Source organism: Rhipicephalus sanguineus, chromosome 5 (assembly GCF_013339695.2).
Source record: "Rhipicephalus sanguineus isolate Rsan-2018 chromosome 5, BIME_Rsan_1.4, whole genome shotgun sequence".
NCBI lineage: Eukaryota > Metazoa > Arthropoda > Arachnida > Ixodida > Ixodidae > Rhipicephalus > Rhipicephalus sanguineus.
The window spans coordinates 143,972,551-143,995,518 of NC_051180.1; the positions used below are offsets into that span (position 1 = coordinate 143,972,551).

Genomic DNA, 22,968 nt, shown 5'->3' on the forward strand with positions numbered 1-22,968 from the left:
TGACGACTGAACTTTTTTTATTTTTTAAGATATTTGGATGAAACTTTCAGGGCTTGTTCACTGCACTGAAACTAGCAGAACTGCTAAGTTTCACAAAGCTGTGTTTCTTAGTTCCAGAGTTATTGAGGTTTAACTGGGTGGTTCACATGGGTGCCTGAGGAAGTCTCTTGAGAAATCCCAGGACATACAGTTGATCCCGGATACATCGAACTCGGATATATCGAATTATTGGCTATATCGAACAGTTGAGAAATCCCCTTGAATTTCCCATGCAAAAGTATCGGGCTGGTGCGCACATATATCGAACTCCCGCACATCGAAACATCCGCTATATCGAACTCTGCGCCGCGCCGAAGTACAGAAATTGCATTTTTCCTCACAAATATAGATAATTTTTCGGCCGCGTTCTAACAAGTTCTGATCCCTCGTTGCACGCTGGTGACGAAAAGGCGGTGTTATCCCATTGCGTTGATCTAGTTCATTGCGCAACGCTTGTCAGTGCACCGGTATATTTGATGCGTGATCCGCAGGTTTTAACGCGCGGGCATAGTGTTTTTCAAAGAGGCTGATTGCCAAGGGCACTGAAATGAGAATGCGAAGCGACTTGGCAGCCTTGTTGTAATGTTTGCATTCCCTTCCCTGTTTGTTCGCGCACGATGGCATGCGGGCCCGAAAAGCATGCCCTTCGAGATGTGCAACCTCGTGATGCATTTTTGGTGTCTTCGGTTTTAAGGGGGGAGGTGGCGATCGAAAAAAACTTTTTTGTTTGTTGACCTAGAGTAATGAAATTTGGCAGGCAGACTGAAGAGTGTCTCGAATTCTGCTGGTGAAAAGCCTAGCATTGTAACAAAACATACCAGGAAGGTCCAAGTGGTTTTGATCTTTACTCAAAAGAACACTACACAGGATGACATTATTCAAAATTGTCTATTCCATTTAGTTTTTTTACAAATAACATCCCCATCAGCTTCATGTATTGCATCAGAACTGCTCATGCACTAATTATCCCATACAAAAAAAACTATGCCCTAAGCAAGGTAAAAAATAATGCCATCCTGTCAACAAGCCTTCAGGGATTAAAAGAAAAAAAAAAAAAAAAAAAACGGAATCAAAATCTGTATAGTAGTTGCCAAGATATCTGCTCCACGAGCTGAGCAACATGCCAAAAAAACAGTACTGAGAAAACTGCGTTTAAAGTTTGGCCTTCTCTAAAACACCTAAAGATTGTGGTCTTTGGTTTTTTTTTTATGGTGTTTCACTTCTTGGACATGTGGCCTTTCTCCATTGCGCCTTTGTTCTTTTTTCATAACCTCCTTCTTTTTTTGATCTACAAAAAACCAGTATGGATTTCAAACCAAGTTCTCTGTATGAAGGAGTGGTGTGATAGACATGACAGAAAAGAAGATATTGCAATCTAATAAAGCCATATACTGAAATAATTACACATATTTCTTGTATTTATGCTGTCATTAGAATAATTAAGTCTTGCTTATTGATTACAATTAATCATTGAATATTTTTTTATAAAGAGAGAGGTTTGTTGTGACAGAAAATGGCTCACACCATGATAGCCGATGCCTTCGTTCCAAATAACAAACAGTTATGGCCAAGACGTTAGTAGCACAGGGATTTTTGAGCACTTTATTCAGTAGCGCGAGTCGGGCAGATAAAAATTCGTCCCCCTGCTTCATACACGTTCTTTTGCCATTCTTGCGTATGAAACGTATTATCATTCGGCCGATCGCGGCAACGCTAGTCTACGAGGCTTTCATTGTTTCAGAACATTCATAAACGCCTGCGGTGATACCAAGCACGGCTCCAAGCACTAAATTACATCACTAAATTACATCACTAGTGCTTATTGACAGCACTCTGACCGCGAAGTGCTCGGCCGCAGGGTCCGTGGAGCCGGCGCGTGATGTGCTTGGTGGCGGCGTTCGGTGACGATTCGCGAATGCGAAGCTACGATGACGAAAAATCTGCGCGCAGTATACTTGGTCTCGCATTTTCGGGTGCCAACGCGCGAAATTGCTACCGCTGCTCCGAGCAGTTCGTGGCCGTGGGGTCTGACGAGCTTGGCTGTGGAGTTCACTGCCGATGCGTAAAATGCCCATCCGCGGTTCCGAAATGCCGGCGAGCAATGTGCTTCTTCGCTTGCGAAGAAGCACATAGTTGCGGGTACGCTAGCGCGTTGTTGTTGCCCGCAAGGTTCGAGGTTCGTCTTGCTAAACGACGCCGTGAGCGGAGTTAGGCCTAGTGACGACTCCGAGCAGTAGGTGCGCAGGCCGTGGTGCCTATTGCTTCAAAGTGCGTAATGCGTGGTCGTGAGTACAAAGAGTCGCCCCGCGATGGCCTTCGTCACGATGTCAGAAGTGCTGATAAGCAGAAATCAAAACATCTAACCGCGAATCCGACGCTGAAGTCAACGCTAGAGTCGGTCCGAGACGCGCGTTTGCGATGTTCGCTAGGAGCGCGGCGCACCATCGTAATCAGATCGAACTTCCTCTTGCAGCTCCAAACTAAAGCGTAATTATATTTTAAGTGATCGTCGAGCCGTGAACTCGCGACGTGCAATCGGCAGACGACGATCTCCCGGAGCGAGCATCGGACCAATGGTGAGGCGAGCTGGGGCAACATGGCGGACGCGGCCAATTGGAGGCCTCGGAACAACTCTCCAGTGTTTGCTTTTTGTGCGCTTCTTTCTGAATGGAGGAGCCCGCTGAAGCGGGGAATTCGAACACGCCCAAGAAGTTGGTTCGCGGTCACGCCATCGCGGAGCTACAATTTTTTGAAACTTTTTTTTTTTTGCGATTTCCACAATAAGTTTCGCCACCTCGGAGGGCAAAACAAACTTTTCGAAGCACTTCTGGGTGGTTTTTAGTGTAGATATTTTGGAATCAGATAGAAAAAGGGTTCCAGAAACTGAAAACTTGATTTTCAGAAAATCGATTTTTTAAATATTTTTCGCGATACGAAAGCCGCGTCCCCCCTTAAAACGCACATCTCAGAGGCTACGTTTTTTTAGGCATTTCTCACCAAAGCAGTGGCTGCCTTCTACAAAGCCACAAGTGCCATCGCTATCACCAACATGTCGACAGTGGAGAAATGTTTCTTTGTGCAGTGCTGTCTCTTGCGGCATGTGGACTAGTGTACTTCTCGTTTTGTTCTTGATAAATCGTCATTAGGGAGTCGAACCAAACATTGTCCCGCTCGTAGCGATAAAAATGACGACCGGTGCTTGGCGCGACGTCAAGTAAAGCACCGTTGTGCACCGTTTCCTTGCGGGCCTTGGTGCCAGGTGACGACTTTTGGGTGCGTCATGACCGCTGACTACGGCATACGGTGCGTCAGTGAATTTTGCGACTTATTATGTTTCCGTGCGCCATATCAGACGGGAGCACAGCGAGCAACATCATCGGTGCAGATATCGTAGCGGACGTTGTCGGTGCTGCGGAAATGGAACCGTGCGGTACAGAGCTAGCATCGGCGTTCAGCGTCGATCACTGCTATTGTGGCCGAAGGTGCTGAATTTGCTTATTTGGAAAGCTTCAGTGATATTGACGATGACTTGATGAATTCACGGCGCGCAAGAAGCAAGACAAGTTTGTGGACTATTTTCATGCGAAATAAAGTGAGGCAACTTGCAGAAGAAGCTGTCGCCTTGTTCTTTAGTATACATCAGCGAATCGTCATGTTCACGCTTTTTACGATTTACGAAAACTGTATCGAGGCCTGCAGTGCTTTAATTTAAGCCTTAAATACGCATATTTTGTATTTCAAATTCTCGATATATCGAACTATTTCGCGATCCCCTTCGAGTTCGATATATCCGGGATCGACTGTAGTAGAAAGCTGAAATTCATTGTGGTCATTCCTTGATAGATATCCCGGGGCGCTACAAAGCCGTTTTTAAAAATTTCCATCCAAAAAATTTTGACGCAACTTTGAATTTGATGTAGCCAGTAATGACCAGATTCATCAATAATTAATTGTTTATTATAAATTAACAGCACCAATTTTTTTTTTTTTAAAAAAAGGAGCTTGTTACGCCCTTGCAAAGTCATTCAGGAACCGAATAAAAAAAACTGCACACAAATCTGATGAGCGGTCTTTTGAGTTTTTGCTTTCCTCAGCACCACAACTGGTGAAAAAATCCATTCTGAGAAAACGGTCCTAGAAAGTTCAACACGTGTGTTTTCTTCAGGAAGCTTCAGCAGAGTAGCTAGAAGTGTCCTTGCGCATTCTTCTTTTGCCTGGCCTACATCTTCTCTTGGTGTTGTTTGGAATTTTTTTTTACGCGTAAAGCATTTTTTTCACGAGCTCGCTGGATGGCCATGTGACCTGATTGAAGTCCAATAGAGTCCGATGTCACTTGGGTTGCTTGCAGCAGCCGGCATTGTAACGCAGCACCGCTTCATGTAGTGCTGTTCTCTCGGCATCAGGGACCCCAAAATAGAGTGGAATCACTGATGCATTTTGTGTCTCGAGTTCAGCGCAAGCCGCGTCACGACGTTTCGCATTCGCATCGATTTCTTCCTTCGTTAGGAAACTCGTCCGCAGATGAAGCGACGGTCCACTCAAGCTCGATGGCACCGATTCAGATGAGGTGCTGGGTCCGGCGATCTCAGAAACACTCGGTGTCACGCTCTATGGCACCGATACGGAGCACGTGCCGAGTCTGGCGATCTCGGAAACACTCGGTGCAATTGTGGCTCCAGCCAGACTTGATGTGTCCGATTCTCGACTGGCGACAGCCTACAGCACCGTTCCGCTGCTGCGAGCGTCTACGCAGTCGGCACCCGCAGCAGAATCGCGGAATTTCGGTGCTCGTACAAGCCGCATAGCGCGCCTCTGCGCACCGGAACTCCGCACTGTTTTCGGCTTCATTGCCGGCATCGCCCACAACAACAATGATGAAGGGCACAGAAGTAGTGCAAAAAGAAAAAAAGAAGCGAAAATGATCGAAAAGACTGCGCAAGGCGAAGAGCGGCTCGTAAGCAGACGTCTGTCGAGGAGTACGGAGCAGAGAACAACAACGAGGCGAGCGCACTGGATGCGCCATCGACGGCCCCCGCTGCTGCGCAGCAGCCAATGGCGGGTGCGCTTACTCCCGCAAGATACGAATGCGCTGCTCTAGCCAACCAGTGCTCTGCATCGCATCGCGGGAAAACGCCAATAGCGTCTCAAATGTGCCGCCGACGGCATTTTGCAAGGTGGCAAACAAGAGAGAAAGAACTCACGGTCAAAACAACACTAAGATGGCGCGGGACGACCGCATGGTCTGGGAATGGCTCGCGCGCGAAATTTGGTTTGATTTCGGAATTTGCGCGTTTTGGACGCTGCGGCGGCCTCGAAAATAGCATTTTTTTTTTCACTTCGCGGTTGAATTAGACCCTGGTAATTACAGAATAGGTAGTTTATGAGGCATACAACCCAAAAATGTGGTTTTTCAAAAATCGACTATTTCGTGAGTTTTCGGTTTTAAAGGGTCGCGTCCCCCCTTAAAGGAGTACTGACAAGAATTTTAAAATTTTTCAGGTTGTTGCTCTAAATGAAAGCACGGGTGTCGAGAACCCTAAAAAGTGTTTCGTGGTGCCTGGAGATGCATTGCATATATTTTTAATACCGCTTCTTTCAACCAGCAGTTTCTGTTTCGAGAGGGCGGCTTCATAGTGACGTGTCAAGTCTGCCCGTGACGTCACTGGCAGAGTGCAACCCACGAAATATGCACCTGCTGTCCTTTGCTGTCAGTCGAGCGTGGTTCATGATGAGTGAACTGTCGTCCGGTGCCTCCGACAGCGATTTCTGTGATTTAGGCTGCATGCAGAACCCAGACTTCGCAAACCAAGTGAGCTGACTTAAAACGTCATAGGGCTCTCCATGCGGTGAAGCTGCCTTGCAGATGCTGGGAGATGAAAACTTTAAAATCAAACTTAAATATTTATACGTGTTTCCCGGATGCGGTGTGGGGAGAGCGTTAAAGGGGTCACGAAGCACCCCTTGGGCTAATTGAAAAAACACATCCTGCGGAAAGCTGACACGGCTATGAACTGCTCTGCCAAATATTACAGTCGTGCGCGCCGCGTAATGGCCACAAGCGGAGCGCGAAGTTGCCGTTTCCCCAGGCACCTTCTTTTCAAACAGAGGCCGGTTCTCACTCTCGTCGGTGGGCGGGGCGTCTGTCCGCTGTACGTCGCAAGAGACATAGCATGCTTATTGGCCGATAGCCGACGTAAATCGAGAGCGGCGTTCGGATCAGATGCGCTTCTTGCCGCGGGGTGCCGCCACTTGCCGGCGCCGCACTCCTCAGTACACGGTAGCCGCACTCGCGCAAGCGAATCACAGTGGGAGAGCGATCGCGTTTCATGACGCGCGCTGGCGTAACTTCTTTCCCCCATGCCATCCCTCCCTGTCTAGCTTCCAGTGCGCTCGTCGGCACGAGAAAAGAGAGAAAGCGCTGGGAGCGTGCGCCAAACCCCCGTAACTCCGCTGATTCTTGACGGATTCGAGAAATTTTTGCGGCAATCGATTCGGGAGGCAGTACACTCCGATACTGAGGCCATTAGATCATTACTTGGAAAAGTGGTTCATGACCCCTTTAACACTACATGCCAAGGAAACCAAAAACCTCAGTTTTGCTGCACTTCAAAATCGTGTCAGTACTCCTTTAAGTGTACAGCCACATGAGCATTCCTGAGAAAGAAGGAAAATAAAAAGCCAGAGCTTCTCTTGCATATATGGTCTTGGCGGCCACGCAAAACTGACTGCTGGTACATTTGGTGGCACGGAAAGTAAAAGTGAAATGTTAAGATCCAGGAAATAGATGGCTTGCACGTGATGTCATGGACGCGGCTTCTGAATGTACTGGCACTCCACGATGGCGGCTTTGACGACAGACAGGTTGCGGTTAACCTGCTTCAATGTGATAACAAGAAGGCAGGAACGCCTCTGTGCGTGAATAAAGAACGGACCAGCATGTGATGCTCTGATAACATCGCAAACATTGCGTCCCCCCATGCTGGTGCTCCAACACGGCAGTTTCTGTGATGTCAATGCAAGCCATCTGTAAGTAGCTGCTCTTCTTGGCTGCCCAGCAAGCAGCTGTTATGTACTTACGTGCGTTTCTACTAAGCACTGGATTGAAAAACAGAACAGGCACATACACTTTGGAATGACGAAGAATACATGTCAAAACAATCTGAGCTGTGACACAAGAAGCAACAGAACTACAGAAACAGGCAGCAAGAACAGTGCACACCCCCCCTGGAACAAATATTACATGCACAATGAAAAGAATTTCCCTACAAGAATTCCCTATCGAGGCCAGCGTCAACTTCATTTCGAAGACGAAGAAACAGGCCAAGATAAGAGATTTATTTTCGCGCAAATAAAAACATTCGGTTGCATCGTGTGTGTGGAATTAGTAGTCATTCTTGAATGCGCCGATTGTAGGTGATCGTCCGCCACTGGTAAGGTCTCGGGGCCTGTATTTTTTTATATTGAATTTTTCATATATCGAACTAATTCGCAAACCCCTTCAAGTTCGACTGTACTACTTTTGCAACACCAGTATGGCTGTATACCCCACTTTCCCTTCATCTGAAGTCGCCCTTAAGGGGGGACGCGGCTTTCGTATCGCGAAAAATGGCAAAAAAATCGATTTTTTGAAAATCACATTTTCAGTTTCTGTAGCCCTTTTATATCCGATTCCAAAATATCTTCACCGAAAACCGCGTAGAAGTGCTATAAAAAAATTGTTGCGCCTGCCGAGGTGGCGAAAATTATTGGGGAAATCGCAAAAAAACAATGATTTTCAAAAAATCATAGCTTCGCAACGACGCCACCGGGCGCCGATATCTTGGGCTCATCGGAAAGCACATTTCTCCGTCTTCAAATTCCCCGCCGCAGCTGGCTCCTCCCTTCGAAAACAAGCGCACAAAAAGCAAATGTTCGAAGGTCGTTTCGAGCCCTCCGATTGGCCGCGTCCGCCATGTTGCCCCAGCGCGCCTCGCCATTGGTCCGATGCTCGCTCCGGGAGATCGTCGTCTGCAGCTCGTGCGTCTCGAGCTCACGGCTGTCGGAAGTCGCACTACTTCGTTGCGTGTTCGCAATCGCTCTGTGTTCACGGCTCGACGATAACTTTGAACAAGAACTACGTTTTAGTTTGGAGCTACTAGCGGAAGCTCGGTGGGATTACGATGGCGCGCCGCACTCGTAGCGAACATCGCAAACGCGCGTCTTGGACCGACTCTCTAGCGTTGACTCGTCGGATCCGTGGTTGGAGGTTCTGCTTATGCGCACTTCGGATGTCGTGACGAAGATGATCGCAGGACGACTCTTTGTACTCGCGACTACGCATTAAGTACTTTGAAACATCGGGCACCGCGGCCGGCGCGTCTACTGCTCGGAGTCGTCACTAGGCCTAACTCCGCTCACGGCGTCGGCACGCGAGACGAACCTTGAACTTTGCGGGCAAGAGCAACGCGTTAGCGGACTCGCGGCAGTGTGCTTCTTCGCAAGGAACGAAGCGCTTCCCCCGCCGGCTTCTCGGTACAGCGGATGGTCATTTTACGCATCGGCAGCGGACCCCACGGCCAAGCTCGTCGCGCAGCGGGCGCGCGTCGGCGTCCCGCAATGCGAGGCCAAACACGGTGCGCGCCTATTTTTCGTCGCCGCACCTAGGCATATTGCGCATCGTCACCGAATGCCGCCACCCAGCACATCGCGTGCTGTCTTCCCGGACTATGCGGCCGAGCACTTAGAGGTGAAATAAAGCACTGTTGATGCAATTTAGGCGCGCTTGGAGCCGTGCGTGGTATCGCCGTAAGCGCTCATGAATCATCTGAAAAAAATAAAAGCCTCGCAGAAAACCGTGTCCGCGACCGGGTGAATGATGAAGCGCATCGCAGGCGAGGTTTACAAATTAGCTTGACGAGTGAAAGAGGGAGATGAATTCATATCTGCCCAGTTCGCGTCTTGAATAAACTGCTAAGGAATTCCTATTCCACCAATGTCTTGGCCATAACTGCCTGTTATTTAGGACGAAGTGATAGGTTGCCATGATGAGAGCCGCTTTTAGTATCCTATAAAAATGATTCAATGATCAATTGCAATCAAGACTGTTAATTATGTTAATGAGAGCATGAATACAAGAAAGCTGGCAAATCATCATAGTACATGACCTACTTGAATTACAATATCTTGTTTTTTGTCATGTCTATTACACCACTTCATAACTTCGTTTAAAATTCATGCTACATGTTCTTTGTATATCAGAAAAGGATTTTAAGAAAAAAGAAAGAAAACAAAGGCACAACCGATGAAAGGCCACATGTGCAGGAGGTCCAACCTTATAAAACACCTTAAAGATCGCAATCTTCTTGTGTTTTAGAGAAGCAAGGCACCTCAAACTAAAGACAGGGCACTCAAGAAAGTGCACATTACGAAGGACTCAAAAGATTACGACCCCAGTGCCTTTTGATGAAGTAATATCGTTGGTACAACTTTAAAAGCCGTTTTTTCAAAACGACTTTTCTTGCTTCCTGCTTCGCTTGTTCCGCTGATTTCTCACTGACCGCTGGGTCTATTTCAGTTCCGTTTTTTGTTCTATATTCCTTGAAGCACAGTTCAGGGCGTGACATTCTTGCTTTTTCAGTATGGCGTTTTGATAATTAGCTATTTGACGAGTTGCACAAAGCCTCGATGCCTGTTGCGCAGTCACCTCATGAAAAAGGAAAACTAAAAAAAATTTTGTTGCAAATAAAAAAATCTAAGAATGTCACGCCCGCAATCAGACATCTTAGAATGCATAGCACTTTGAACGAGTTTCCTATCGCATTTTTTAAGCGAGTCAGACTCGGAACAAGAGCAGAAGGTGAAATATATTGTAAATCAAAAAGTTGTAAAGATATATTCATGAAATTTCTACAGTAGCCTTAAAACAACATTTCAAATAAGTGTGCCAATTTTCATCAAAATCCATGAAGAAATAAGAAAGTTGGTATCGAAAGCCACGTCCCCCCTTAATGAGCATATTAATATGCAAGCCTCTGAGGTACAGACGGCAGAGGGTTTATTGTTCTATGGCACTCTCACTAAGACATCACATGCACCACTCACCTCGTACAGGTGCATCATAGCCAGCTTGAGAACCGTGCCGGCTACTTTGAGAGTGTTGATCACTGTCCTGCATGTAAGGAACGAAGTGAATTTACAGGCTATGTACCCAAAAGCAGCGTGCAAGGACAGATAACAATAGACTTCAGTTAATGTGACCATGACAACAACAGTAATAGAATTGATCTGGTTATCAGTGCGTTTAAATATAAGAATGGACAAAAACATCCATGTACACTGCTGATTCATTTGGCAATCATTCATGCACCTCTCCAGTACTACCGCAGATGGGCTTAGCTACTGACTTCGCCAGTTCATAATCTGACGTATGCAAGAGCCAATCTCCAGAGCGCGAAGAATGTGGAGACGCTGTTAGTGTCAACATATCATGTACAGCAACACATATGCTGTACCAGCTTCCGTGAAATGTCCAGAAGCTGCGTTGCTGCAATCCCAAGTGAAGACCTCTGCCATTATCACGTTACGATGCTGGCTCAGACACTAATGCTGCAAACATGGTTTTGGCTCTTGCGCCTACTTACTTGATTGCAACGAGTTTCATTGTTTTCATTGACTGAAATCAACCCTCGCATTACATTCGAGCAATTGCAAAACCAAGCACCTTAAAATGCAGAAAAAAATTCTTGCTCTCATGGTCGTGTGCTACCACAGAATCATTTCAGAATTATGACAGGGAGCATACACAGCAGCTAACACTGCGACACAGTGGATGGACGACCCGACCCGTCCAGCTTCTTTCAATGCATGCGCGCATGTTTGTACTGTCCTAGCTAGTTGTGTACAGGGCGCCACCTACTAAGCTCACTCTATTAGTACTGAAACGCTCACTGTATTATACATGTGTGTCATTTGCCTGTACGCAATGATGTTTTCGTGCCTGCACTGCTCCCGACTGTGCACTGGTGCACAGCGTATCTAGCTGGGCCAATGCAGTGACTGCCAGCTGCTTTCGTTTCTGCAAAGTTACACGTAGTTGAAGCCGTCTCACACAAAGTGGCAGCTACAAATGGTGGTGCGGCATGGTTACACCGGTTTTAGTATTAGTAGCTTACACCAGTTTTAGTTACACCAGTTTTAGTAGCTACGTTTTAGTAGCTTGAAGACTTCTTGATGGTGTTGTTGCGGAGAAGTCACGCCAGCTTGTTCGTCAGTGGCTGTCATCACGCCTCCATGCAATTCTGACCACGTACACTGCTGATTCGGTCCATACAGACATCACTGCACTCGCACCGCAGTTGTAGTAATCAATGGTCAGACACTGATGCCCTAACCGAAAATATGTAAGATCACAAGTTCTCTTAAGGGGGGACATTGCTCTTAAAATATTTTCTTTATTTCTTGCTTGATTTTGGTGAAACTTGACGACATTATGTATATTTGTGTGCTGATTTCAAATATGCAATTACTTTTTTAGTATACTGAGTAGTTTTTAAAATACAAAATATTTCATGTGCCTTTTGGGTAGCAAGATTATTTCTGCTGCACGGGCGGAAGAAGTGAAAACCACCCGAAGGACGAAACTGAAACCAGCCGGACCGCGTGCGCGTGTTCTCATGCACAATTGAAAGCTGCCACGCCTCTTTGGAAAGCAAACAGACATCGGCGCATTAAGGGGAGATGCTCCTCAGAAAATTTTTTCTTTTAGCATTTGTCACAGCTCAATGAAACTTTCACCATTTATAGAGTTTGAGCTCCTCTTTTGAAATCTGTTTTTATTTTTTTTATAGCTCATTTGGTTAATTTTTTGCAGATCATGCATTTGTGAAAACAGTGCATTTTTGTGCAAGCTTAGGCAACAATAGTGAGCACCAAAAACACTGAAAAAATAGCTCATATTGCTCCTAATGAATTGAGGAATTCAATAAAGCAAGAAAACATAGGGTAACATATGCGTGTTAGCTTAGAAAAAAATTCCAATGCTGAGCTTCAGTTTTACCATTCACAAGGAAGAAACTTATGAAATAAAGTTGTTTCTTTGAATTCAAGACATGTTAAACTATAAGCATGCCAAATTTCATTACAATCCGACTACATAAAGTGCACAAATTTTAGTGCACAAACTCTAAAAATGCAGCAAAACGAAGAACTGAGAAAAACATGTTTGAAAGTTAAAAAATGCGTTTATCACTATACTATTTAACTAATATTCACCAAATTCACAGAGAATCTAAGCAAGGCTATCTTGAAAGAGTTCACAATCTAAGAATGACCCAGCGCCATATGTTGGACCCTCACAGTCCCTGCGAGCCGCCTCCTCCAGGCGGGCCTTTTTTGCTGCACTGCGGCGATGGGCCCTTGCTTCAGCTGCGACTTTTGCTGTCATGCTTGAAATGCGCCCTTGGTTGAGCCAAAGGACAGCGATTGCTGTCGCTGTTTCAACAACAGTTCTTGTCGCAAACTTCGTCTTCGGGCACAACAGCCATATCTTGCTATTGAGCGATTCAGCTGCGTTCTGCATCTGCCCTTTCACGCAACGTTGAAGCAGCTTTTCTTCTGTTAGTCTTTTGTAGACTGGCAGCATTGGCTTGCCTTGGGAAGGAGTCAGGATGGGAGTGTGGGGCAGTGCTGGCACACCCAACGCCTGTGCCCGCTTATTCTTGCACCAAGACATGTCTCCGTCTGGGCAAAACTTGTGGCTGCTGGCACCATCCCTCGAGCAAGAGTGAAAGTAGGATGCCCAGACAGCACAATACATGTCCCGAACACTGCCTCTGTTGCTCGTAATCGCAACCTGGAAGTAGCTTTGCAGCTTGCGAATCGTTGTGTCCCTTTAGCTTCTCTCCTCTTGGCATCTTCAATTTTCGGAGAGCCGTTCCGAGTCTTTTGGCAACATGATTCGTGCAGTCTTCCTTCAGCACAGGAACACCTTCATAAACATTCAGTTCCGACACGGCAGTATACGCTTTGCTGTCCCCATCAGACAGAAATGTCGTAAACTGCAGAGGTGTGGTATAGAGGCCTGTCCTCTTCCATATTTTCACTGCAGCCTCGGTCTCCATCGCGTGTGCTGAGCAGGTCGTGTTTTTCTCACACACGGGTGTGTGAAAGGCCTGCCAGATTTCTTCTTCTACATCCTCCAGTGCCTTGTGCCTGCGGCAGCTGAGGCAATAGTTGGACAGCACCTCGAAGTCCAAGCACAGCCCTGTGGCAAGGGAAATGGCAGTACCAACACCATTATGGCTTTTATGGCCTCTTTTTTGCCATGTTCCGTCGAACATGACGGCGACGTTCGTAGAACCGGCCTCGGCTGCAGTCAGCTCTCTGGCTCATGCGAGGTTTTCGGCGGCGGCTTTCATGGCGGCAGTATGCACTTTTTTTCCCAATGGCAGTGAAAGTCTTGTGATGCACTGGTTTCGGAGCACCAAGGATCGCACAAAACTGCACAAGCTGCTCGTGTCCAACACCGATCACGCGCGCTGCGACCACAGACTTCATGTTCACTGCAAAGCTGTCCTGAGCGCTGCCGCAGGCAGACGCCTCCTCACTTCCATTGCATGGAGATACGCGACATGACGTGTACGTGGACGAAACAACAACTGCAGTACATGCGTCATTTCGGCAATAAAGTTCCAAAAACGATGCCAGTCCTTTTCGTTTACCTGCCGATTCTCGGATAGACAGCTCGCACCGTCCGCAGTTGGGGCATACTGCGTCGCTGACAAGGTTTTGCATCGCGTTGATCTCGCAAATAAATGTGCTTCCGCGTTCGTCCTGGCGCATGCCTTCGTCGTCGAACATCTTTAACTTTTGTTCTGAAGCACCGACGAAGTCATCGACGCTCCGAATGAAGCTCGAACAATCCAAATCGGGTGCGTCGCCGTTGGCGTGACTAGGCCTAGCAGCAGACGCACCTCCCGTCGCCAGAGCTCTCTGCTTGCGTTTGGGGCGTCTTCCCTTGTACTGGTGCCTCGTCATGAACTTCCGTGAACGAAAGTCGCGTTTCTCGCTGGCATCCATGACGGAGAAAGAACAGTAACTCGCGCAGGTAGTGTTCGTTGACGTCTCGGCAAAAGCAGCAGAACGAAGAAAGCGCGCTCGCGTCTGGCTGTGCATGGCTCCAACCAATGGGACGGCTCCGATCATACCACGTGACTTGAAAGGACCAGTCGTGACGCTAGACTACGGTGGGGAAACGATTTTTTTTCCTGTATTTTCAGCAAGAAAGCCGCGTTGCCGAAGTGGGTTCTGGGAGAAGAGGGTTAGGCCTATATGCCCGCGAAAATTCAAGAGCCGGCAACGCCGCGGAGCGAAATGCCGCGTGCATGAAATTTGGGTAAATTAACGCTTTCACGAACCACCGCGAGGGCTTTTATTGCATTTTTTGATAACTTCTACTTGATTCTCAGCTTTGATTCTTTAATATATTAAAGAGGAGGCTTGGGGGATTACAAAACACAACAAAACACAAAATCAACTTTTTCGAAAAAAAAAATCGCGATTTTTCGACCCGCATCTCCCCTTAAAGAAATTCTACGTATTCCTGAAGCGTGGCAGCATATTCCAAGCAAGAGAAATGATTGAAGAAGGCGTGCGTTTGAAACCAACCGCGCCACGGGCGCGCTCGGTTGCGCAACCGATAGCCAGCGCGCGGTGCGCCATTTTGCGAAGCATAAAAAAAGCAACAACGGAGAGACATCGGCACATGAAAAAAATTCCAGGTATTCCCGAAGAGTGGCAGCACATGCAAAGCAAGAGAAAGTGACCGAAAAAGGCGCGTACTTTAAACCAGCTGCACCGTGAACACGCTCGGATGAGCAAGTGATAGCCTGCGTATCGTTTTAGGAAACAAAAAAGAAATACAATGGAGAGACATCGGCGCATGAAAAAAATGCCACGCATTCCCGAAGTGTGGCAGCACAGGCCAAGCAAGAGAAATTATCGAAAAAGGCATGCGTTTTAAAACTAGACGCTATGCCGTACATGTACGGCGAAAACCCTCAAGGGGTTAATAATGTGCACCTAAATCTAAGCACACGGGCCTCAAGCATTTGCGCCTCCATTGAAAATGCGGCCGCTGCGAGCAAGTGCATGCTATCACACTGTTGTGCGATAGAGCCGCAATTTTTTTTCCGGTGCTTCGGCAAAAAGAAAGAAAAAGCCTCGCAGTAGACACCTTAGGCGATATCTACTCTAAGGCACCCAAAAGCAAACAATTAAGAAACCAGCTGCACCGAACTGTAGCTGAATTGCAACCCCCCCCCCAAATAATCCACCAAAACAGACAAACAAAAAGAGTGGTCACCCTTTTCTGACAGCGCAGTGACTTACGTTGCTGTACTGCCGCGACAGTGGTTGCCGTCCTCCGTCGTCGTAGGAGTCCCTGCCAGACTCCGAGGAACGCCGCGATCGCCCTGACCCCGAGCCGACACTAGAGCGCCTCACCCGGTCGTCCTTGCGACTGAAAGAAAAGACTAATGAAGTCAGTGAGCCCCAAGGTGTACAAGTAACCTACCCACACACTATTAATATACACACTAATGTTAAAGGAACGTCAACAAGTGAGGGAAGATTCATAAAGACCCATTAACTTGGTAGTTGTTGCCTGACACTGCAACTGAGCTCACTCATAACAATATTGAAGTGCCATAAAAATTCCATTGTCATAACCAGGTTATATAGACAAAACGAAAGCAGAGGAGCTGCTGTTAGAACAGAACACCAGCACAACACCACATGCAATGGATCTTTGTGGGAGACAGTAAGTCAGTTCTCGGCCATTTCTGGCATAGCTGCCAGAGAATGCAATGCACTGCGAACCCCACTGTTACATCACAACTGTATGGCAATTTGTGTATGATACATTTCGAAACTGGCACTCTGATCTGGCCCAGGCGACCTCAATGTAGAGCAGCCATGCTGACCTTTCATGCAGCTTGGCATGGCTTCACAACGGCATTAGCTGCACGAAGAGTGGCAAAACCACTCTTCAGTGATATTTTGTTTTACTTACATCAGCAAAAGCATTGCTTCTGAGATGTGAATTGATTAATTTATTAGAAAGATACTGCAGCACCAGAGTAGCCCAGGCAGGGTAGGAAAGAATTGAATTCAAAACGTATGACAACAGGACGAAAGGCTGTCCAATAGCTCACGAATTGAAATACGACAATTTAGGGTAAAGTAATGCACATACTCTTGTTTCCACAGTCTTCAGTTTGTGTCATACTGCCATAATTTCGACTCGTAACGCTCATGTCTGAACCAACGTTACTTTTAGTGGCCAGATTCGTAGCGACGCTGACAGGGTTATCTCGAGCAATTGTGCATACCAGTCATTATACTAAAAATTTTAATGAGTGTTTCAATCCGTGAGCATTGTACATACTACACATGTCTCTGTGTACCTGCTGCCATGCGCTACCTCCCAGCAATTTGGCCACGATGCAAACCGTCAGAACTGACCTGTCTTGGAAGGGTTCCCGGTCCCGGATCTGTCGGCGCTCTTCTTCCTCGCGCTGCCGAGCGAGCCGTGCTTCGATCTCACGCTCTCGGGCAGCCGTATCGACTGGTCGCGCTCCGCCGAAAATGGCCGACGAGGCCTTAGGTGCAGGCTCGGGGGCCTTGGGCACGGCAGCGGCCTCCTTGGTTGCTTCAACGGGCACCGAGCGGGGCTTGAGCTGCAGCTTCTTGCGCTCCCGCGGCGCAGAGTCTGCAAAGCCAGAGGAATCTCCGGGCTTGTCTAAAATACAACACACTCGATTAGCCGTAGCTGCCCCAGGTGATTTCATGACACGCGGTTAGAGAATTACTCGATAACAATTGGCTGTGAAATTTAATATATAAGCAGACAGAGGAAATTTCAGAGCTATCATTGAAAACTTTTCGTGCCAGAACCTATGATTATAAGGCATGCTGTAGGGGACTCTGGATCAATTTTGACCGTCCGAGGTTCTTTTAACGTGCACGTAAATCTAAAGTACCATATTTGCGGATTGAAACGCGAAAATTTAGGGCTATGTAATGTACGCACCAGGGCTGGGCAAAGACACTTTGAAATTGTATCGCTATACGATACAAGATACTCAGGCAAGAAGTATTTGAGATACAGATACAAGATACCACAACGCCGATTGTATCCGATACGATACAATTGTATCTTAAGATACTTCGATACATTCGGAAATTTGTTATTATATATCTGTATATACGGTAATGTAGCACAAAACGCCGATGCACAAAAATGTTCGCTTGAAAGTTTATTGACTGCGACCAATTTTGTTTCATTTGAATGAAATATCTGTTAGTATCTCCAAAGTTTTGTATTTCTTGCTGAAGGTATATTACTTTTGTTCCGAAACAACTTACTGGGGTTGCTTTAGCTGCTTACCATGACAGCTCTTTAGACACTTCGCTGATAACGGTTTTTGCTTGCCGCTTTTGTAATTGGGTGGAGTCAAAGCTCTGCTTGCGGACCAGCTAGTGGGCTGCCATCTTAAATAAGAAGCCTCCGCACAATCGTGCAAATACCTTTGTCAAGTTCTACCTTGCCCGTAAACGTATCGCGGTTTTCGCAATGCCCGATCATCAGACAGGTGTACATCAGCGAGAGCGCGGGTAGCGACATTCTTTGCAACGCATCTTGTTTACGTAGAGGACATAAAGCTGCAATTACTTTTATATTCTACTTATCTGCTGGCGTAAACCGCTCGTTAGCGACGTACTCAGTAATGCGCGATGTTCTAATAATCTGCAGCCCAGAAAGCATGTCAGATGTGTTCTGTAGTTGCACAAAGTATCGCAGGACACCGCCGCTATTCACACTATATTGCCACTTCAGCTCCGATTACCTGGTGATTAGTAACAGTTAAAATATTTAAAGAAGACTAAGAAAGAAAAACAAATATAACTAAGTAAAATAGAAAAACAGTTTGTATCAAACACAGCGAATTAGTATAGGAACACGATGCAGGCGGCACTCCCAAAAGCTAATAATAATTGTTGAGTTTAACGTCCCACAGAACCACGATATGATAATGATAGACGCCATAGTGGAGGGCTCCGGAAATTTCGACCACGTGGTGTTGTAAAACTTAAATATAAGCACACGGACATCGAACTGCGGCCGCCGCGACCTACGGGTTAGCAGTCAAGCACCATAACCATTAGACAATCGCGGCGGGTAACCCCTAATAGCCATGACAATTAGGCATTTAAGGTAAGGCCACAGAAAATTCAGTGCTTATGTAAAATAGCGTAAACCGACTCGTTGAGACACTCATTAGAGAAACGGAGCATTTTGTACAACAACATTTCTCCAATCCCTTTGCTAACATCCTTGAGATGGCTTCTAATAATTTACGTTATTATCATGAAAACTCAATTTCGCTATTATACAGTAAAACCTCGGTGATACGATCACGTCTCGTACGAATTTCGGGATGATACGAATTTTTCTGTGGTCCCGGCCAAGGCCCATTAGCCTGCAATGTATTGGAGTACGGTTGTTGCGAACAGATTTGCACCCCGCGACGTTTGATACGAACGTACGCTACCGCCCAGGTACGAAGAGGTGCTGCCCGCGCTGACGCGGGAGACCAGGCAGTCACGCGAGGGCGCGGGCATACGCGCTTCGCAACCATCAACGGTGCGTCGTTGCCTCCGAAATAGTGCGCGCGAATCTTGGAGGCCTTTAGACGCCTTCGCGTTTAGATTACAGATGACGTTGACGTCGCGCCTTTTTTTCCTGACGTTTTGCCGCGTGTTCCTGCGCTCGAGGCAGCAGCGTCTTTATACTGTGTTAACACGTGCCTGCCACGTCGATGCAAGCCACGTCCCCGCAATCAGACGTTCTATGAAACAAGACTGAAACTTGGGGTGCGGGTCTGCCATGAGGTCCCATTAAAGGTGGACGAAAACCCCAAGAGACGAAGCGGGGCGGGTGGTCTTGGCGATGGAGCTTGGCCTCTATCGTGTGCAAAGCGCTTCTTAAGTCACTTTCGCCGCAGTACCCTGGTGTCATGCAGAAAAGCGCAGTAAGATTAGGAAGGGGCTATTGGAGTTCACGGGGCACAACACATCTGGTTCATTAATTACACACGCACGCATGCACCGTATATTTACGAGTACAAGTATGATCGTTGACGTCTAAAAACTTTACTGGCAATCGTTCAGAGCTGTCCATGACGTCGCTGCAGCCCTGTGAAACTCTAAATGAAAACGTATGCCAACTTTCTTTTATCGCGTACTAATTTTCCATGTTTTGTGGTGATACGAATTTCGGATGATAAGAATATTTTTGGCAACCCCGCGATATTCGTATCACCGAGGTTTTACTGTACTAAGGAGTAAGCAGAACTTTTGCTACTGTATACTCCAAGCACGCGCAGGTTATTATATATTTGTTGGTGGACTCCCTCCGGGTTCTGGGTATGACTATCGAATCGAACGGCTCCAGTAACCTGACTGTCACGAGACTCGCCATAAAAACGGACAATGTCATCAGACTTATAGGGAGGGTTGCCAACCGGCAACAGGGACTTAGGGAAGACAGCCTCGTAAGGCTGGTGCACGCCTTTGTGATGTGCCACTTTACCTACGTTGCAGCCATGCCCAACTGGCAGAGAGCGAAGCGTGACAAGCTCAACACGTTAATCAGGAGGGTCATCAAGAGAGCTCTCGGGCTGCCCATGTACACAAGCTCGGAGAGACTGTTTCTTCTCGGAGTGCACAACACGCTGGAAGAAATTGCCGAGGCACAGGAGAGGGCACAATTCGCCAGGCTGTCCACCACGCGTTCCGGTAGGAACATCCTGCGGGAGTTGGGGACTACACCGACGGAAATTAGGACGAATCACCGTTGTCCCCATCCCGCGAAACGTCCACCCCTAGCACAACGAGGGTAGAAGACGGGCTAGGGCGAAGGCTCTTCTAGAAAGGGCTCACAATCAGGCCGGGGACTGTTGCTTCGTCGACGCGGCCCGGTATCCCGAAGGGAAGACGTATGCGGCAGTGAGCATCAACCACGAGGGGAGAGTCACAAACTCGACGGCCCGGACGATGGCGGCCGAAATAGCGGAGCAAGCGGCGATTGCGTTGGCCTTGCTGGACAACAGGTGGTCCACGATTTACAGCGACTCGAGATCGGCGATCAGAGAATTTGCCAAGGGCACAATCTCGGAACCGGCCTTGCGGATCCTCCGAGACAAGAACATCGAGCCACAGACACCTGGTTCCCAGCTCACATAGGACACATCAAGGGAGCCCCGCCCAATCTCAATGAGTCGGCCCACATAGCTGCGCGAGGACGAGTAGACTGCGTAGCTACCGGAGGGCGCGGTGCTGAGGTTTTGGAGAATCGGGACCCTCCCTCCTCGTATAACGAAACCACCAAGCATTTTTACCAGGGGTGGAGACAGTACCCTCCACCACACAGAAAATTAAGCAGACCACAGGCTCTGACACTCAGGCTAATTCAGGTCGGGGCCTACCCTAACCCCGCACTATTGCACAAGATTTATCCAGAAATGCAGCCAACTTATGCATGTTCATTATGCGCAGATATAGTGAATCTGGAACATATGCTCTGGCGGTGTCCCGTGTTATGTGGCGGCGCAGTCATCACACCGTCAGAATGGGAGGCTGCTATTACCAGCTCCGGGCTCGAAGAGGAGCTATGGGCAGTCCAACGGGCCCGCGACGCAGCACAGAAACTTGGTCTTTCTGTTCCGACGTGGGAGCGGCTCGCAACGTGCTAGGCCGCGCTCCGAGGGACCAAAATAAAGTTTATTCATCCATCCATCCATCTCAACGTCCCCTTGACATAACTGTAAACTTAAGTAGAATATAAGTTTGTAAACAGTAGCAGAAATAATGCAGACATCTAAAAGTAAGGATAAAGCAGGGCTTACGTTGCCAGCACGTTAAAGCATCGGTACCGGTGGTGCTATAGCTGTTAGAACCTTATTTGCATATAAGTCAATCTCATTGCTTATTGCATATGCAATCTCAGTGCATGTAAGTCAAACTTGCATCGACAAAGTCCTTCAAATCGCCGATGTGTGAAAGCCACGAGACGCAGAACAACCCCTTTTCTTGCAATCTTCAGACTTTGCAACGACGCACAACGCAAGAAAAACTTCGACAACCACACTACAGCGGCACCAGAATTTATGCAAAAGACACCGAACGCACTGGAGTATGCAGCACAGGATAGTAGCTAAAAGCCAAATTCTATAGCACTGGCAACTTAAAAGAAAAAAAGGAAACTGTGAAAACAAAACGTCTGGGCGTAGGCGTTCGCGCGTTTGTCAAGACGATGCGAGCGCCAGCATGCGACTCTGATCCCCCAAGAGGGACGCTCAGAGCTCATCGCTTGCCCTTACTAGAAAAGTCTTGCGGAAAGATAAAATATTGTCATTGTCTTTAGTTTTCATCTGGTGGCTCAGTGGGAGCAGTATCAGCTTGAGAAAGGGAGTTCAATTAACGTTTATTGTTTTGCACCGTGGTGTTGCGATCGCAGTATCTTGTATCTTAAGATACACGATACATTCTTCAATGTATCGGAAATACAGATACTGATACACATCTTGCGAGATGTATCGCGATACAGATACAAGATACCCAAAGAGTATCTAAGATAGTATCGAAGATACATGTATCTTCGATACTGCCCAGGACTGGTACGCACATTCGTTTCCATTGCCTACAATCGGCATAATTTTGACTTAAACCCTTACATTAGAGCCAACATTACCTTTAGCAGTCACATTTTACAGCGACATGACACGGTTATCACAAGCAATTGCTCATAGCAATCATTATACTAAAGGAAATGATGTTGCATTTCAATCCGCGAGTGCTGTACGAGGGCGTTTTTGCATTTTCTCCAATTGAAATGCAGCAGCCGTTGCCGGGAATCGCAGTTGCGTCCTCAAGCTTAGCAGTGCAAGCAGAGAAACTGTAGAGAGTTGAATAAATTTAAAATTAAAAAGATTTATAGCCCATGCATACTGTGACTGCAAGAACGAAACCAACAGGCACTTCCACGCTTGCTCATGCACAAATGCATATCATTTAAGACTTTTATTTTAAAAAAGAAATGAGAAAAACGAAGAAGGAACAGCTGTCAATTAGTCCGAGTCCCGTCACATATCCTTAGTCGTGCACGAGCAGTTTTGTTGCAGACTGACCACATAAAATTTAGCAGATCCCATGCCTTGTGGGAGTAGTTCAGCGAGTAGTTCTCTATGCTACCTTTTTTGGCTTTGAGCCAAGCGTTACGAGGTGGATCGACGTGTTTTTGTAAGCGTAGTAGTTGTGTCCACATTGTGGCCTTACCAGGCACGTCGACTACACTGGCGTTCAAAGGGTAACTTATGGTCTGACGTAACGTCAGCACTCACTGTAGAGCACAGACATGAGTATTATCAAAGCGAAGGGCACTTTACAGTGCGATGATATGAATATCACATGTATCTTTCATTAGCGCATTCCTCCGGGGTCTGGCAATGCTTGAATATACCTAGCTTAATCATAGGAATACAAACGTAATGTTTAGTAGACTTCTATGAAAGCAGTGCCAATACAGCAACAAACACGTTAACCCAGCATGACGCCTGTATCATAGGAGTACAGTCACCGACCATTTATTCGGACATGCTTGTTTATCGGACAACTTCACGGCATCGCCATTGAGGTAATGTAAACTCATGACCAAAAATTCGGACGCCCTACAGTGCGTTGTTCTGATTTTTCGTGATCGAATGCGACGTTGAACGCCATGACAAGCCAGCCGACAAGCTCTCAGCAATCCTTGCAATATTTTTGCTGGTTGCCAGCACTGAAATGTTGCACTGGCTATAGCTGGAGATCGTGCCAGTGTCAAAATCTACG

At 47.1% G+C, this 22,968-nt stretch overlaps 1 protein-coding gene across 7 annotated transcripts in view; it reads right to left on the bottom strand.

Annotated features, from left to right (window-relative positions):
• LOC119394297 (eukaryotic translation initiation factor 4B) overlaps nucleotides 1-22,968 on the bottom strand; it is a 46,904-nt gene that overhangs the window by 3,013 nt on the left and 20,923 nt on the right. For 5 of the 7 annotated variants that reach the window (XM_037661582.2, XM_037661581.2, XM_037661579.2 and 2 more), the window contains exons 9-11: nucleotides 16,540-16,816; nucleotides 15,406-15,535; nucleotides 10,120-10,186 (exon numbers count right to left, since the gene is read on the bottom strand). In XM_037661582.2, the coding sequence (XP_037517510.1) occupies nucleotides 10,120-10,186; nucleotides 15,406-15,535; nucleotides 16,540-16,816 (474 nt within the window). The remainder of the gene's footprint in view (nucleotides 1-10,119; nucleotides 10,187-15,405; nucleotides 15,536-16,539; nucleotides 16,817-22,968) is intronic. The other 2 variants (XM_049415739.1, XM_037661584.2) reach the window with 1 other exon arrangement.